Source organism: Chrysochloris asiatica, unplaced genomic scaffold, assembly GCF_000296735.1.
Source record: "Chrysochloris asiatica unplaced genomic scaffold, ChrAsi1.0 scaffold00097, whole genome shotgun sequence".
NCBI classification, from domain to species: domain Eukaryota; kingdom Metazoa; phylum Chordata; class Mammalia; order Afrosoricida; family Chrysochloridae; genus Chrysochloris; species Chrysochloris asiatica.
Genome location: NW_006408615.1, coordinates 4,746,678 through 4,761,766, shown reverse-complemented (window position 1 = coordinate 4,761,766; position 15,089 = coordinate 4,746,678). Strand labels below are relative to the sequence as shown.

At 50.1% G+C, this 15,089-nt stretch overlaps 1 protein-coding gene across 1 annotated transcript in view; it reads right to left on the bottom strand.

The window, feature by feature from the left end:
- Nucleotides 1-15,089, bottom strand: part of CELSR1 (cadherin, EGF LAG seven-pass G-type receptor 1) — a gene marked incomplete at its 5' end in the record, with an annotated part of 191,396 nt that overhangs the window by 72,143 nt on the left and 104,164 nt on the right. Inside the window, 2 exons of the mRNA XM_006866887.1 lie at nucleotides 7,755-7,843; nucleotides 11,747-11,862. Coding sequence (XP_006866949.1) covers nucleotides 7,755-7,843; nucleotides 11,747-11,862 — 205 coding nt within the window. The remainder of the gene's footprint in view (nucleotides 1-7,754; nucleotides 7,844-11,746; nucleotides 11,863-15,089) is intronic.

Genomic DNA, 15,089 nt, shown 5'->3' with positions numbered 1-15,089 from the left:
CCTGCCGATGGGAGGCCCTTTCCTTGTCAGGGACCCCCCAAGGTTCTGACTGCTCTGCTAGACGAGAAGTGGAGAAGCAGACGCTTGAAGCTTACTTCAATGAGAGCTCACCCACTCTTTTCTTTCTGTTTGTTTTTTAGTGTGATCATCTCTCTATAGGGTTTCTGAGTGGGTTTGAACCGCCAACCCTGCAAATGGCAGTCCGGTGCTTACCCTATAGCCCCACACCAGGACTCCTTATTTTAGTCATCAGTGCAAATGTATCGTGGATTTAATTTGGATTTCTCTAACGGTTAATGACGCTGAACATCTTTTCAGTGGTTTATCTGTGGTCTGCGCACCTTCTCAGGTGAGACACCTCTTCTTGCCTCCTGCGCAGACTGTTAGGATCGCCTGCTCTGTGACTGTCACGGTTTGAGAATGCCAGTCCTTTGTTGGATTTGTGGTTTGCAAATACTCCCTCCCAGTCTGTAATGTGTCTGTCCTTCCATTCTTTTAACAAGGTCTTTTGATTGGTGAAGTCCAACTTACCAAGGTGTATTTTGGCGGACCATGTTTTTGGTGTCGAGTTTAAGAACTCTTTTTTCTGGTCCTAAATTCAAGCTTTCAGTTTCGTATTTTTCTTTGGACACATTTTACATTTCAGTCCATGTCGAGTGGATTTTTATATAAAGCGTGAGCTTTACATGTTTTGTGTTTATGGATATCTAATTGCTCCAGGGAGTCTTGGTGTGATGCTGTGGGCTCATCTGTCAGACTGCAAAGTCGTTTGAACTGCAAGGTCGGTGGTTCAAGCTCACCAGCCGCTCCTTGGAAACCCTACACAGGGTCACTATGGGTTGGAATCGACTCGACGGCACTTTAACAACAGCAACAACAACAACTTGTTCCAGAACCAGCGTAGAAAACACACGGAGTTCTTCTTACACTGAATTGTTTCTGCACAGTCGTCAAAAATCTATTGGGCATCTTTGTGTGGACTCTACTTTTGGGTTCTTTATTCTGTTCCACTAACATCAGAAACCCTATACAGGGTCCCTGTGGGTCGGAACCGACTCGAAGGCACGCAACAACAGCAACAACAAACTTAGTAAAAGTGAACAGATGACCTTGTATTTGATCAAATAGTTTCTGAGCTGGTTTTTCTAAATTGGAGTCTATGAAAGAACCACATACCCGCTGATGAAAAATAAGAATGGCAGCTGTTTCCAGTTTCCCCTTTTGTCCACCAACAGCCACTGTCCATTTTCCTGGACATGTCTCAAAAGCACAAGGGAAGCAGGCAGACAGTCTCTCTCCTTAACTGGTCTGAGGGATGGTGTGGGAGGTGGACAAGGTAGAGGTAACCCCGAATCTCGGTGGCACGGTCAACAGATACCACACAGAAACTGCAGGCCTATGTGCTATTTACACAAGTGAGTCAGCTCAGAGCAGGTGCTCAATGTCCCTTCCCAATTCCTTCCAACCGACAGCCCATCGGCTCACCACGCCGCTCACTGCTCACCCTCCACCCCAGCTTCTGTTCTGTCAGAGCATGCAACACCACCGGCTCTATCACATTGTACTAACTGGTTTTGTTGTATTCTCCAAAAGGGCAGGAGACATTTGTCTCTTTTGTCCTCTGCAGTACTCCCATTCCAGGGCTACAGAGTCCAGGACATTAAATGTCAGGAAATGCTTGATGAATGGCTGAACAAGGCAACAGGGGAGGGAAGCAGGGAGTGACAGGGAGCGCCCCCCTCCCCCATACCCAGCTACACCCACACGATGACATAACCACAGCAGGCCTACAGGCCTCAGGACACGGCCCTGAAACCAGACTCAACAAGTCTCTGCTATTTTCTGGAAGCCCAGCCAAGGCCGAGGAGCCCCCTCCTACACCTGTGGGCTGCTATTTTTCTGCCCTCTCCACCTTCCTTGGAACACTGTATCAACCAGAACCCAAGACGCTTTGAGGGACTTGAACCAGCAAACGGTGTGAGATGCTGTGGCCAGCGATGCCCTGCCGATGGGAGGCCCTTTCCTTGTCAGGGACCCCCCAAGGTTCTGACTGCTCTGCTAGACGAGAAGTGGAGAAGCAGACGCTTGAAGCTTACCTCAATGAGAGCTCACCCACTCTTTTCTTTCTGTTTGTTTTTTAGTGTGATCATAGAGACACAACAGTGGTGGTGGTTGTGTGCCGTGGAGCCAGTTCCGACTCAGAGTGACGCTGTATAGGGTTTCCAAAGCTGTAAATCTTTACGGGAGCAGAAAGCCTCATATTTCTCCCACAAAGCGGCTGGTGGATTTGAACCACTGACCTTGTGGTTAGCAGCCCAATGCATAACACACTACACTACCAGGGCTCCTAGATACAACATGTTGTTGTTAAGTGCTGTTGAGTCGATTCTGACTCAGAGCGACCCTGTATTTCCTAGGAGCGGCTAGTGAGTTTGAACCGCCGACCTTGCAGTTCAAGCTGACATTGTGGTCCAGTGCATTAACCCACAGTGCTACAGCAGGACTCCTTCAGATTCAACAGAAAACGAGCCACTTCAACCACCAGTAACTGCACAGTTCACTGGCATCCACTACAGTTCCCAACCATCACACTGCCGATTTCCAAAAAGTCCATGACTCCAGACAGACATTCTTACCCTTTAAACACCAGCCTCCTTCTCCTAATCTCCCGAGTCCACGAGAACCTCTAAGCTAATGGTCATCTGATTGAAAATGTCATTAAGCAGAAAGAAAAATGAAGCTGATTTTGCCCTGCTCTCTGTCTGGGAGGTTGTTGCATGTGAAGCATGTTTAGGGGTTTTCTGCTCCCTGGTTTCTAGCTGGGTTCAGCTAATAGGGAATCCAACTGTTGTTAAGTGCTGTTGAACCAGTTCTGACTCATAGCAGCCCTGTGTAAGGTTTCCAAGGAGTGGCTAGTGGGTTTGAACCACCAACCTTGTGGTTAGCAGTCTAGTGCTAATCCACCAGAAGTGCAGCAAGCGATTGGTGGTGGCAGAGGTGTGCCGTGGAGTCGGTTCCGACTCAGAGTGACCCTGTAGAGGGTTTCCGAGGCGGTAACTCTTTACAGGAGTAGAACGCCTCATCTTTCTTCCGCAGAATGGTAGTTTCAAACTGCTGACTTTGAGGTTAGCAGCCTGACTCTTAACCACTATGCTACCAGCAAGAGATTGTTGCTGTTATGTGCTGTGGAGTCAGTTTCCGACTCATAGCAACCCTGTACAGGGTTTCTGAGGGTGTAAATCTTTACAGGAGCAGAAAGCCTCATCTTTCTCCCGTGGAACAGCTGGTAGTTTCGAACTGCTGACATTGAGGTTCCCAGCCTGATTTGTAACCACTACATTACCAGAGCTCCTTAGTAAGAGATTAGAAGGAGGGAAATAGGGAGTCCAACAGGAGATTAGAAGGAGGGAAGACAAGCGTCTAAGGTCCCCTTAGGCTATCCCTTCACTACCACTATGGCCCCCGGCCTGGTTCCTCCAGGCCACAGCTCTGTGGCCCTGCCCCTGAGTAGCCCACATGGGTGCCCCACACCCTGCCCTCGGGTCATCCTGTTTTGAGTGTTCCATATGTTTCCTGTTGGCACCCTGACCGATACACAACTCATAATTAAAATCCTCAGAGAGACCGTGATGCCTCCAGGAAGCACACAGATAAGCCTTTAAAAGCAGAACATGCATAGGCTGCTTGGAGGAACTTAAACCGTGATGACCACATGGCCAGTTGCTGTCAAATCAACCCCATGTGTGCAGAGTAGAACTGCTCTCCTGGGTTTCCAAGGCTATGGTATTTCGGAAGCAGATCACCTCGTCTGTCTTCTGAGATGCTCCTGAGTGGTTCTGAATCAACACCCTTCCAGTTAGTAGTCAAGTGCTTAACTGTTTATGCAATCCAGGAACCCCTACTTGAAATAAAATATCAAAGAAATAATTCAGGAAAATTTCCCATCACTGAAGGACTTGAGACAGCCAAAATGTTCCTTCAATGCAATCATGGCAAGACTTTCACTCCTGTTCTTTGGATATGTTGTCAGGAGGGCTCAGTCCCTGGAGAAGGACATCATGCTTGGGAAAGTGGAAGCTCATCAAACAGGAGGAAGCACCCCAACAAGATGGACTGTTATAGTGGCTGCATCAAGGGGCTTAAATATAGCAATAGTAAGGATGATGCAGGACTGGGCAGTGTTTCGTGCTCTTCTGAATCAGGTTACTATGAGTCAGAACCAACTCAACAGCACCTAACAATAAAGAACTTGAGTGTCTAGATTGGAAGGAACCACCAAGGACTCTACACACAATGGATTAAAAACCCACACAATGGATTAAAAACCACATGGGACTCAGCACTGTGGGCAACTCTCCAGACACAGAACAAAAGGGTGATCCTGGCTCCAGGAAGAAACAAAACACCACCACCAGTCATGTGCAAAAGACAGGAAGTCAGAATAACACCAGACTTCTCAATGAGAACAATGGAGGCCAGGAGACAATGGAGCAGGACCTTCAAATTGTAAGGAAGACATGATTTCTACCTCACCATTCAACATCCAGCCTCTCCTCTAATCAAGCGGGGTTTACAGTTATATTGCCAATGTCTGACCCACTTTCCTCCCATGAATTCTTTCTTGGGAAGCAAATGGAGAATTCACACTACTAGATCAGGAGTAAATCATGAAAGAAGGAGCGCAGGATTCAGGACACCAGGTCTGGCCCCAGTGAGAGCTGAACATAGCTGAGGCTGAGGGAAGATGCCAGCACAGGCCTGGAGAGACAGGAGCAGAAGAGAGCAGCTAAGTTCTAGATCCATGGTGAGCAGAGCCAGAAAGTCACACCAAGGGTTCCATGGGAGTTGTGTGTCCGGGACAGGGTCAAGGACGTCCCTTAGAGTCCTGGACTGAGCAGCCACGAGGACTGAGCTCCCTCTCAGAGGAGTAGCAAGAAGGTGGGAGGCAGAAGCTTGGTTGGGAAAGTTGCTGGCCAATTAGGTCAAATGTAAGAGGTCAAAGGTGAGGCCAAGGCAGCAGGTGTATACTTAGGAGCCGTCCATGCTTGGGGGTGGGGGCTGGGTTGAATAGGGTCTCCCCAAATTCTTGTCCACCAGGAACCTCTAAACATGACCTCATGGAAATAGGACTTTTGAAAACGTCATCAAAGCTGAGATGAGGTCACACTGGACTCTTCACTGGCCCCAAACCCAATGACGGGCAGCCTTACAGCACAAAGAGTCTTCAACATATAGAAAAGTCCGTGTGATGATGGGGACAGAGACTGGATCAAGGAAGGCCCCTCCCCAAAAACCTTCAGAGAGACCACAGCCCTGCCTTGATTCTGGACTTCTGGGCTCCAGACTATAAGAAAATCAAGTTTGGTTGCTATAAGCTACCAGTCTGTGGTACTTAGTTGAGCATCCCTCGGGGACTGATAATGCCTACGGCTGGGGACCAGATATGACCTGCAGGGAAAGGGTGGAGATGCCAGAGCTCAGCATGGTGGGTAGTCACAGGAGTGACCCTCACAGAGAACAAGGCAGCGTCAGGAGGATCCGACAGATCAGGGGAGGGGTCCACACGGACCACCCAGCATTGAACAGTCCAGGAGGGGAAGGCGTCAGCAAGCAAAGGGTTGGGGTGGGCAACTGGCTGTGTGTGTCTACCCCCCAGGCCCTCCACCTGGTAAGCCGGCCACCCTCTTACTTCACTGGAACTTGTTTGGCAACCTTACAGGCCTTGCCTGTTGAGAGATGCCTTAGTATTTGGGTGAATAAGACCCTCCATCCAACATAATACAGAATGTTCTGGAGACACTCCAGCGTCACCCCACCACAGATGCACTGAATCCACGTTTGTTTGCCTGCTGTGCACACAAGAGAGGCCTGGAGCTAGGCGTGGACACGGTTGGTTTTCTCCGCAAAACAGTCCCGGGCAGGGCAGAAGGAGGGAGGGGGTGCGGCTCACCCTGCGGTGGGTGGGTGTGTACAGGTGCTGGAGGGCCCAGCGGGAAGCGGAAGCAGTGTAATCCCTCACTGTTTATCCTCTCCCCGAGCCACCCCCCTCATCCTCAGGGCCACGCCACTCCTGTTTGTGTAGCTCCTGGGGTCCATGGGTAGGTGGGGGGGCCCTTTGTGTCTGCCCATCTCTCCAGAGCCATCTTGCTCAGGCCTGGTCAAAGAGGTCAAAGCCAGAATTCCATCCCTCCTTGCCGGTGGACATGTTGTTCCTTTGACCATCAGCAGAAGGTTCTGGAATGTGTCTCCAATGAGGAGACCAAAGCCCCCCAACTCCCCACGGCAGACCTTGGGAAATGCATCTCAGCTCCAGTTGGCCAGGAAAGTAAACACTGTCGGGTGTGTATTTTCTTTGCTTCCACGACAATGGAGCCTGGTCCCCAAAATCCTGGCCCAGGCGAGAGTGTCCACGTTGGACCTGCCCTGTGATCTTCTTAGTAGGCATAGGCGTGCAGTACCAACAGCCGAAGCTAGATGTGTCTGGGCAGAAAACTGTTGACCTCCACCACTTGTTGGGAAGGTCAGGCCTTACAGGGACCCTGCTGCCAGAGCAGGACCTTAGTGGGTTCCTGTCATAGGTTGAATGTGTCTCCCTAAAATACATGTCCACTGGCCAGACCATGATGCTCAGTATGATGTAATTACCCTTCACTTTGTGATCGGAGGCAATTGTCCTATGTGTTGTAGATCCTAGCCTCTATGATGGGAGTGAGGCAGAATTCGAGGTAGTTGTGTTGATGCGGTGGGATACAAGCTGTAGGATCTTGAGTCAATTTCTTTGGAGATGAGAGAGACTAAGTAGGGGAGTGGAGGTCAACGGGACCTACCACCACTAGAAAAGAAGAGCAGGAGTGGAGACCGTCCTTTGAACCCACTCTGACCATCCTGGCCTCTAAGGAGCATTCTGGTTGTACTTCTTCCAACACAGATTGATTCGTTCTTCTGGCTGCACATGGTTCTCCCTGGAAACTCCATACAGGGTTGCTCTGAGTCAGAACCAACTCAACGGCACTTAACAACAACGGCAAATAGTCAGCGGCTGGAAGCTGGAATTTAGGGCATGAGTTCTAGGGAGAAATGTTCTCCCTTTGTTGACTTTCGAGGAAGCTGGGTTCTCTGAACTCCCACTCCTGGAAGAGTTCGGTCTGCATGCCGAGTGACACCTCTCACCCGCATCTCTGACACACCCCACTGGCTTGTTTTAATCTCTTTTCCATCTCAAATGAGATTGGCAAACCCTGTAATAATCTTGCTTCAGGAACATAACAAAGACAACGGTTCCCAGTGAGATGATAGGTACAGGCAGAGATGTTAGGGTTCACTGCATAGATCTAGCGGGGAGGGGGGCGGGGGCGCGGGAAACAGTTCAATCCATCACATCAGGTGTGATGGTCAACTCTGACTTTGAAATGGTAGCTGAGTAGCCTGGAATTTCAGGCACCAGTAGACAATGCTGACAAATGCTGATTTCCTAAATCACTTTCTCTACTTGCACGTGTGTTTGTGTGTGATTTCAGAGTGTAAATGTTTTAAGGAAGGAGACCTTGGCTGCTAAACCACAAGGTCGGGGTTCAAATCTACCAGCTTCTCTGTAGGAGAAAGATGAGGCAGTTGGCTCTGTCAAGACCCCAGCCTTGGAAACCCTCGGGGGCAGTTGGACTCTGTCCCACAGGGTCGCGATGGATCAGAATCGACTTGGTGGCTATGGGTTAGACGTTGTAAGGTAGAAAGCCCAGCAGGGCCCCGAGGCCTACCTTGTTGTAGTACTGCACCTGGACCGAGTGCCACTGGCCATCACTCACGCCCCCCGGCACCTGGGGCACGACCGTCGTGGTGGTCTCACCTGTGGGGGGGGGGACGGGACAGTCAGAGAGAAACAAGTTCGCGAGGTCTGGTGGAGACCAAGGCACATGACAGGTGAGCACTGTCCAGAGGTGATGTCTCTGCCCCTTTCACAGTACTGACTGCACACACCCACCCCTCCACTCCATCCACACGGAAGGCAAGGATTAGAGAGGTCCCCTCCAGCCCAGGGCCTCAACAGTTACCTGCCCGCCACCTGAATGGCCTTTCCCTGAAGGCTCACATACGCAGGTACGGGCTCACATACCTCCACACGGGGTCACGGGAAACTTTACCAACACCTGACAGCTGCTCGGGGCCCAACCCAATCTTCCCTTTGCTGATGACAAAAGACACTCCAGGGAATTGCTTTAAATACAGAGGCCCAGACTACATGAACTCAGTGACCCAGCTGTTCCAGGAGCACTCACGGTTCACTTTACTGGGGGTCCTAACCTAGTGGGTTACACGTTGGGCTGCAAACCACAAGGTCGGCAGTTTGAACCCACCAATCGTTCTGCAGGAGAAAGACAAGGCTTTCTGCTTCCAGAGAGATTTACAGCCTCGGAACACTACACTGGGTGGCTGGCAGCCGTCACCAACTCCCAGCACACCACCACCTTTCCTTGAGGGACTGAACCGACAGACAAAACCAGAAGTGAAGCACTCTTGTTTCTTATCCTGTGCACTTCATACAGGCATGTCCCATGCATGTCCCACGTTCTTAAACAATAGATGAAGGTATCACACCAAGCATCATCTGTGGGGCCACAGAACACTCCATGGGGCCATCTCCTCATGTCTCAAGACCTGATGTCTTGTGGTAGTTAGGGTCCTACGTCAGCTTTCTAGGCCTGGATTCCCATGGTTTAGCAGTTAAGATGTGCTGTTCCCATGGTGACGAAACCTAATACAGGCATAGGTAACTCTAGGATGAGTGGCCATGAGCAACCAATCAACTGAAGGAACACGTCATTGGGGGTGTGGCCTGCTCCCAATGTAATGGACACACAGAAGGGACACGCTCCCTTCCGTGGGAACCTGGGACTCTATAATTGTAAGCCACTTTCTTAACAATAAATTTCTTTCTATATATACACATATGTATGTTTCACTGCTTTTGCATCTCTGAAAAACTACATCTCCCATCCTTTTCCAGAACTCCTATGTCAGCTGGGCTGGCATCACAAAAAAAATCCCAAACACACTGCCATCCAGTCAATTCCGGCTCGTCATAACCCTATAGGACTGAACAGAACTGCCACAAGGGATGGGAACTTGACTGAAGCAGAAGGCCACCTTTCTCCTGTGGGACAGCTCAGCACTCAATCACTGCGCCACCAGGACTCTAGGCTGGCTCTATGCCCACGGCCCTTGAGTCAATTCTGACTCAGAGCGGACCATAGCACACAGAAGAACCGCTCCTTTGGGTTTCCAAGATTGCACATCTTTACAGAAGTAGACTGCTTCATCTTTCTTCCATGGAGTGGCTTGTAGGTTTGAACTGTCAACCTTGCTGTTAACAGGCCAACACCTAACCTAATGCACCACCAGGGCTCCTTGCTGGCATTTGAGGCAGCTATCATCGTCTTGGAAGCCCTTGGGGTGTTCTGGCGTGAACTCCAGGTGGAGCAAGAGGCTTGGAGGAAGCAGCTTCCAATGCTAAAAGCAGAAAATGTAGACCCCAGGGAACTAGCAGACCATCTGGAAACAAGGAATACAGGTCTGTAGACTGGGACCTGGAGAGCAGAGTGGAGCGTGGCATCCTGCCTCACAAAGCCTGGGTCCCTCGGGGCTCCTGCAAACAGTCTGGCTGTGGTCCCCACAGAGGGCGCTGTGCAGCTGACTGGACTTTACTCAATCACATGACCACCACGTGGGGACTCGAGACAGTTTGTACTAAAGAAAGACCATGTTGGCTTGTGTTTCTTCAAGACTGATTTTCCTCTACGACTGAAAAAGGAAGGACACCGTTTACAAATGCACTACCTTCTCCTCTCTCTGCATACTTATTCAAAGTCCCTGTGTGGTGCACCCAAAAGCCTCCTCCCGCGTCTGACCTCAGAGTCTGAGAGCCCAGACATCCTAAAGGTAGGAGCCCAGGAGTCTCGCGCCTCCTTCGGGAATGTCTGCACAGCCGCAAAGAGCAAGCAAGGAGTCTGGTGGCCGAGAAATCATGGGTGCTGGTCCTAGGCAGGAAGACACCAAAAAAACCTACCCACAGGAGAGGCCCTATGGGGTGTCACTAACACGTTAAAATGTGTATCACAATTTAGTCCCCAAAATGTCTAACTGGTGAAAGCCACTAGTGGGTCTCAACAAAGCCGAGACAAGGCAAGCCTAAAAAGGCAAAACCACACCAGACACTCGCACGTCCTCCTTCTCCCTAAAGCTTTCCACAGATGGGAGATCGTTTCCACGTCACAGACACCCACATGTTTTGCTTTATTTTGTGTTACTATTTGTGTCACATGATTTGTATGTATGAGGGGGCTTCAAAACGTGCATGGAAAAATGAAAGAGAAAGAGAATGGAATTTTCCCACAAACTTTTAAAGCCCTTTCGCATATAGGAGTCCTGGTGTGGTGCTAGAGGATAAGCACTAGACTGCTAACCATAAGCAAAGCTTATTCAACCTACCAGGTGCTCTTGGGAAACCCATTATAGGGTTACTATGAGTTGGAACCAATTCAACAGAAATTACCAACAACGAATCTCACATCTCTACTCAAACTTCTCAACAGACGTGAAATAGTTTCTACATCAGTGATTCGGCCAGATCTCTTTGTTTTACTAATGGATCACATGATCTACAGATACACATTTAAATTTTCTAACAGACGTGAAATAGTTTCTACATCAGTGATTCGGCCAGATCTCTTTCTATTTTACTTGTTCTTATGGAGTGGGTTCCGACTCACAGTAACTCTGTATAGGGTTTCTAAGGAATGGTTGGTGGGTTTGAACTGGCGATCTTAGTTAGCAATCCAGTGCTTATCCTACAGTGCCATAGCAGCACACCTATGTTTTTTTGAAACTAGTGGGATGATATATATATATATATATATATATATAGTTGTTGTTGTTAAGTGTCGTTGAGCTGGTTCTGACCCATAGCAACCCTGTATAGGGTTTCCGAGGAGCAGCTGGTGAGCTTGAACCACCAACCTTGCAGTTCAAATGGCTTTGCAGTCTGATGCATTAACCCACCGCACCACACCGGGACTCACTCTCTCTCTCTCTCTGTCTCTCTGTCTCTCTATATATATGTATATATTTATGTATATATATATATATAGATATATATATATGTATATATATATATATATATATATATATGTATATATATATATATATATATATATATATGTGCATATATACATATATATAAAATAGTACATTTTCCACAAATTAGAAAATACAAATCCCAAAAACCAAGAGTGAAAAGTCACACAACCCGTCCACGTGGGGATAGCACAGTGAGCATCTCGCAGCCCTGTCTATGGGCACGTTGTCTTTCAGGGAAGTGGTTCTCCAGCTGGCTAAAATCTCCTTGTAAATACTCTTAAAGGCTTTGTGAGTTACTTTTAATCCATAGACATACCGTGTTTTATTTAAGGGCTCCCTGATTTGGGGGAATTCGAGTAGTATTTCCTCTGTTTTCGGGATTCTAAATAACACTGCAATGAACATCTTCCTGTGATCTGAAAGTTTGTGGGGAAAGTCCATTATCTTTCAATCCCATTGTTCCCAGAACTTCCTGCAGACCTCATATGTTACAACCTGGATCCCTTTCTTTCTTTAGGGAACCAGAGGGTGAGCATGCTGAAGGGTATTGCCTGGGCCTGGAACGGCTTTGAGGGATGCTGTGACAGGCGTGGTGCGTGCTTACAGGAGGCCCTACCTGCAGAGAAGATGAGCTGCACCTGCTCGTCCACGATCTCCAGAGCCAGGAAGTCATGCTTCTCGTTGAAGCGGCCGTTGTAGAGAAGCAAGGCATTCCTTTCTCGGGTGGCAAACCTGCAGAGCCAGACAGGAGAGCCGGAAAGAGGGATTACACTCGGAGGGAAAAGCCATTACTGGGCGAGACAAGGACATCGTTGGAAATCTGCCTCCTGCTCCAATGGTTCAGAGGAAAACCACTCATCAGTCCTGTGGGTCCCTGCCGGTGGTCTTCAGAGCCTCTGACTGGTACCATGTCTCCCGGACATCCCTGGTTACAGAGCTCCTAAGCTAGCGGTACGTCTCCATCATCAGAGATTAAGTGGGGAAATTCTTTCCTTTGACTCATGGCTGGTTTCTCTGTTTTCAGGCGGCAGGAGTCTGTCTGAACCCACCCCAAACACCTAACTCTGCCTTCTCCCTGACTTACGTAAACTCTAGACCTCCAGTGCCCTCTGCTTCGAACACCAGCAAGGACTGATGACACACACGAACCATACAATACCCCAACAACAAGCTGGATGCTACGGGGGTGGAGTGGACAGGCAGAAAGCTTAATGAAGTCTGGGATGAGTGTCACATCTGTCTCCTTCCTAATTTTCATAGGTAGGTTTCTCTTTTGACCAAAACAGGAGATGAGCTGGTGAGCACAGGTTGGAGGTGTCTGCGTTATGCACGGCACCCTCCCACCTAGCACCCACCCATGCTGGAGACTGTGTTAGAGAAAGAACTAGAGCAGAAGGGAGGGTCTGAACCATGCAACGTAGGACGAGGCAGAAAGAACATGGCGGAGCAGAGGAGGACAAGAGCTGCCTCAAGTGAAGGGTCGTCTGGCTCACACTCCAGCCACTCAATTCAGGGGGTACAAGAGGATCCGACACCTCTGAAGGTCCCACCCCACCTGCTACTACAGTCCCCAAACTGGTCTTCTGTATAAACTTTGGGAGAATTTGCTTTAATGATTTTTGGAGTCACACCCTATAAAACACTCACTGGCTTGGCACTGACATCTTCACGCATGAGGAAAATCACCTGTCAGCTGTTTCCACTTGTCATCATTGGGCTCACCAATACCAACCGTAACGCCCAGCAGATGCACCAGATGTTGTTACAGAGACTGGTCACTCTGTGTTCTGGAATCAACAGGCTTCCTTTGATGGCTTCCAACATCGAGCCTCTTGACTCCTGCGTACCTGCTCAGGCCAGCCTCCAGCAGGGGGCCCCTCCCACAGCGGGCGAGCCAACAGTCACCACCCATGTGACAGAACAGTGGGGGACAGTGACTATATACAGGCCCAAAATCAACGCCGGTCACATGCTCCAGGGCACTGCCCAGAAGACACAGGGACCCTTCAGCTCAGATAGCTCCCTCATCTCACAAGAACCAGTTACATGAGACACAGCATGGTTGTGGGTCCCAAGCCAGGCAGGCCTTGCTTCTGACGGCTCACAGTCATGGGCAGCCTTGGGAGCACCGGGGTTCAGCATTGAGGGTAGGCAGAGGGCAATAACCCAGGCCTGGCTGCTAGGGCTCAGAGCTTGATGGCGTTGAAGGGTGAAGCACTCATTTTACAGATTAAGGGGCAGGGAAGGTGTCGGTAACCAGAACCATGTCAGCTACAAACTGAGCTCCCTAAGACTCTCACAGTAACTCTCTGGGGGTGGGTGCATCACTCATAAGTTACTGTCCCAGGGCTGCCAACTCACAGCGACCCGATGCATAATAGAACAAAACACTGCCTGGTCCTGCGCCGTCCTCACAGTGTTTGAGCGCACAGTTGCAGCCTTGGTGTCAACCCATCTCTCGAGGGAATTTCCCTTTTTCGCTGACCCTTCATTTGACCAAGCATGGTGACCTCATCCAGGCATGGATCCTCTCCATAACATGTCCAAAGTACAGGAGACAAAGTCTCGCTATCCTGGCTTCTATGGAGTATTCAGGCTGCACTTCTCCCAAGACAGAAGTGTCTGTTCTTCTAGCCCAAACCAAACCCACTGCCGCCAAGTCAATTCTGACTCACGGTGACCTTGTGTGACAGCTTCGTGGGGTCTCCTTGGCTGACTCCTGGTGACCTGTGTCATGGGGTCTCTGTGGCTGACTCCTGGTGACCTGTGTCGTGGGGTCTCTGTGGCTGTACCCTTTACAGAAGCAGAGTGCCAGGTCTTTCTTCTGCACCACTATGGGCTTTGTTTGGACAGACCCACAGAAATGTCCACAGTTGGAAATAGGAAATCTGGGATAAGAACAAGTATGGGCAGGGGTGCCAAGAGCAGGGGCTGTGATTGAGCTTCTGGGAGAGAGCCCTGCTGGTCAGCTTTGTGGGGCTGGGCAAGTTTTGTAGCCAGTCCCAAATGACAACAACCTACTAGCTTCAAGATGCATCTGCTTTGGAGATTTGGCACAATCGATTCATCAGACAAACAGAAGGACGTCGGGAGCAGGGAGTCTGGCGGGTCATCACTCCAGCCAGTGACCGCATAACGGACCCGCTTAGGGCTTCAGGTTCAGGTCTAGTACAGGAAGCCCACCAGGAATTCAAGCCCACTCCTGGTAAGAGAGCATCATGGCTGAGCTTTGTGGCGTCACCAGGGTGGGCGGGATTCGGAGTCAGGATAGTGGTTGGGGAACAGGTGGTGACCACCATACAGGCCAGACTTCCTGAGGGAAGTGGGCAGGCGGGGCAGAGAGGAAGGGACATTCCAAGTGGAGGAAACAGCTAAGAGGCCAAGGGAAGGTCCAGGTCCAGAGAAGTATGAGGGGTCAGGGGCACATCACAGAGCTGGAGGGAGCGGAAACAGGGGAGGGCCCTGAACACCGTGGAAAAGTGCATCCTGGTCAGGAGAGGCCCTGGCAGGACCATAACAACCAGATGTCACACAGGTGAGAGAGGAGGCCTGGACCCAGGTGGGCTGGACTGGGCAGCAGCAGGTGGACATGAGAGGCACAGGACGAAGGTCACAGGATGGGACAGGATGGGGGACAGAGGGTCAAGGTCCCACTGCCAAGGCAGCTGGGTCAGCACTGGGCCCTCCCGAGACTTATCCCGGATCCGTCCAGTGGGGGGTGTATGTGGGACACCCATGCAGAAATGATGGGATGCCATGTACAGAATTTAAATGCCTCACAGAACTAGCTTCTAGTTTCTGGAACTTTCCCACTGGAGTCCACGCTTGGAGGCTAAGCTGCCCAGCAGCCAGTCTCCACCTTCCCAGTGGACTTTGCAGCTCAAATGTTCAGTGATTAAATCCACAAACCATGAGGCCGAGGACCGCTGCAGCCTCTGGGAGCTGGGGAGGGGGGAGAA